We start from the raw sequence: 2,937 nt of genomic DNA, 5'->3' as shown, positions 1-2,937 counted from the left end.
GTTTATTCTCATATTAAATTCTAATCTCTTCTCTCTTGGCGAAAGATGAAAATCAAAATTGTGTCAAACTATTCCTTAGAAAAGAGTTCTAACTCGGTTCTGACTATAGGTTATACTTCCACTATAAATACTCACATAATGGACGACTTCCATACGCACAAAAAATTCTCTCAAAATTCATTTTTCATTTATTCTTTGTTCTTGAGTTTTGTCGGTTCAAGTCATTTTGATAGAGGCATGTTCCACATAGTGGTGTTATATATTGGAAGGTGAAACTCAATAACCTTCAAAGCACCCGATAGACATGAGCTATCGCCTTAAGGAGATTCGGGTTCCCTGTACCTCACCTTTTGTAGAATAAAATACCAGGATTTGTTCTACTTTTCTTTCTTTGCTTAATCTGTAATCAATTTATTTTTATTGATAAAATAAAATTATTTCTTGCATTGTCTTTAATTTTCTGCAGCTACTTTACTATTACGACAACAAAAATAATCCCAAAATAACATTTCCCACATTGTAGAGATGGTTGGAGATGCTCTTAGAAATGTTAACAATAATTTTGTATGCACGTCCACATCATATCTGTTCAAGGTGAAGTTATTATATAGTTCATGATTCAATTATGTTATGATCATGGCCCCCATAGTCTACGGTTATATTCCCAATACTTAATTACGTTGTAATGGAAGTCTACGAAAATCTTGCCCTTGCCACGTGTCGAATGGGGATTAGTTAACCTTTTACAAGTATGCGTCACATTCTGCCACGTGTCGGTTGATATGTAAGGATTATTTTCTATACAAACAACACAAAGCAGTGCGATATTATTATAGTACTTACCAAAAAAAATGATGATATTATTGAGCTGCACGTCCACATCATATATGTTAATGGTGAAGTTATTATGTAGTTCATGATTCATCATACCTTAATCCTTGGATTAAACTTTCAATAATATGAAGTCAATCACTAATGAGAGGTGGCTCGGTTGATAACTAGTTGGGTTAGATATATATATACCCAATATTCGATTCTAATGAGAAACATATTTCTCTGTAATGTTTTAAAAAATCAATAATATGAATTCAATTATGTTATGATCATGGTTCCCATAGTCTACGGTTATATTCTTAATACTTAATTACTTTATAATGGCAGCCTATGAATAAACGCAGAAAAGTCACCTCTCAATGTCATCACACGGAGAATTGATGCATTGAATGGTCCACCTTTTGAGATCGTGAATTAGTTTCTACCTTTGCCACAGCTAAGCTTACTCACGCGGTTCATTTTTCTGCAGCCAATTTGCTTATAAGTTACGACCAACCCAAATTTCTCTCTCTGAACTCTGAAGACTTCCCAAAAAAAAATGGAGAAGAAAACGCAGGAGCTCATAAACCAAAATCAAAGCCAAAAACAGTACTCGGATCATCGAAAGGTGTGGGACTGTGGGAGCACTCTCTACGACTCGTTCGAGCTCAACTCGTTCAAGCGTCATCTCGACTCGGCTATTGCTTCTAGAACCTTATCCATGCCTCATATTCCTGATCGCCGATTCGACGTCGTCGTTCCTCCTCCTCCAGTGCTAAAGAAATCTTCGAAGATTTCTCGGTCGCTGAATAGGCTCATCAAATCTGTTTTCTCAAAGTCTAATAAGCAAGATCGGGGTCAATACTACGTCGTTTATGATAAGTCGGGAGCACTTACGACTATTCCGGAGGGACCCGAGATTGATTACGGCGTGTTTTCTCCGGAGATCGAGTACTCCAGCTTGGTGAAGAAAACGGCGTCGGATAGGTTCAAGGCTGCTCCTATTATCGGTATTTCATGTGCCTAACATATTATTAGGGTCTAGAGATTAATAATTATGTGATGATGTATAAAATTAGCTATGTTTCGTGATTTTGTGTTCATAGTGGGAAGTCTACGTACGTTGGTTTGCCAATAATTAATATGAACGTCTTGCTTTAGTTAAAGGGTTAATGCTAGCTTTGAATGTTATTGTTAGAAAATATATAGATGCTTTTTTTTTGTTCTAAACCTTAAAATCATACTCCATCCTATTTTAACGGATAAACATTAAAAAAAGACCTCTAGACATTTGTGTTATTGTTCGATATCTTTTGCGCTGAACAAGAGTTGTTTCGATTCTAACAATTGAGGATAGGAGTGTTTGGGTTATGGATAGTGTGTGTGTTCAGATGTGTCAAGACTTGTTGTTAGTCCAAAACGTTTTTGGTAAGGGTTGCACCTAATATGACATGTTCACCAAACGAGTTGTGTGCAGACTAAGAACACAAGGCTGCTGGTTTGAAGTTTTCTTATGGGAAAAAGACTTAAAATTTGAAAAGTGTTAAGTGGAAAAAGTAAGAGATCTAAGACTACCTCGGGAATGAAAGAACTTCTATGGAAACGAAATGAAAAATAATACATTGCTGGAATGCATCAGGAATTTCATTGACTGGAAATACATCTTGGAATTTATTGGAGCGTGCTTTACAAGCTAAATTAGAAACATAGCTTTGGAGGGTTGAAAAGTAAAGGTTAAGCTAGGAACTAGTTGGTAAGAGCCATGCTAATTGAAAAGATAAGTGACCAGAGTCATTGTCTGAGAAAGTATTCAAGTTTTGTAGATATGGAGTTTGTATTTGACACGGGGTGGTTGTAGACTTCTCTTCTTCCTCCTTTTATGCTCTTCATAGTGACCATGATAATCTTCAACTCCTGTTCCCTAAGCACGTTCTTAACATGTTCAGACATGCATGGGAAGTCTTGGGGAATTATTATATTGCTTGCTGTTAAGGTTGTTGAACCAAAGTGCTGCATAACCACAACAGCCTCCTAGTAGTGGATATCATGGTGTACATCCTTTATCGAGCTCCTTCTTTAAGGTAGAATATCTCTAGTTTATAGCCGTTTGGACATCAATCTTTG

General features: G+C 36.4%; 1 protein-coding gene across 1 annotated transcript; it reads left to right on the top strand.

Moving 5' to 3' along the window:
- The first annotated feature begins 1,259 nt into the window (after nucleotides 1-1,259).
- On the top strand, nucleotides 1,260-2,043 carry LOC119981164. Its single transcript, XM_038824208.1, has one exon. It carries the CDS (start codon nucleotides 1,373-1,375, stop codon nucleotides 1,838-1,840), a length of 468 nt encoding a protein of 155 aa, XP_038680136.1. The 5' UTR covers nucleotides 1,260-1,372; the 3' UTR covers nucleotides 1,841-2,043.
- The last annotated feature ends 894 nt before the right edge of the window (nucleotides 2,044-2,937 follow it).

This window comes from Tripterygium wilfordii, chromosome 16, assembly GCF_013401445.1.
Source record: "Tripterygium wilfordii isolate XIE 37 chromosome 16, ASM1340144v1, whole genome shotgun sequence".
NCBI lineage: Eukaryota > Viridiplantae > Streptophyta > Magnoliopsida > Celastrales > Celastraceae > Tripterygium > Tripterygium wilfordii.
The sequence above is the reverse complement of the archived record's forward strand: the minus strand, read 5'-3'. Positions and strand labels throughout refer to the sequence as shown.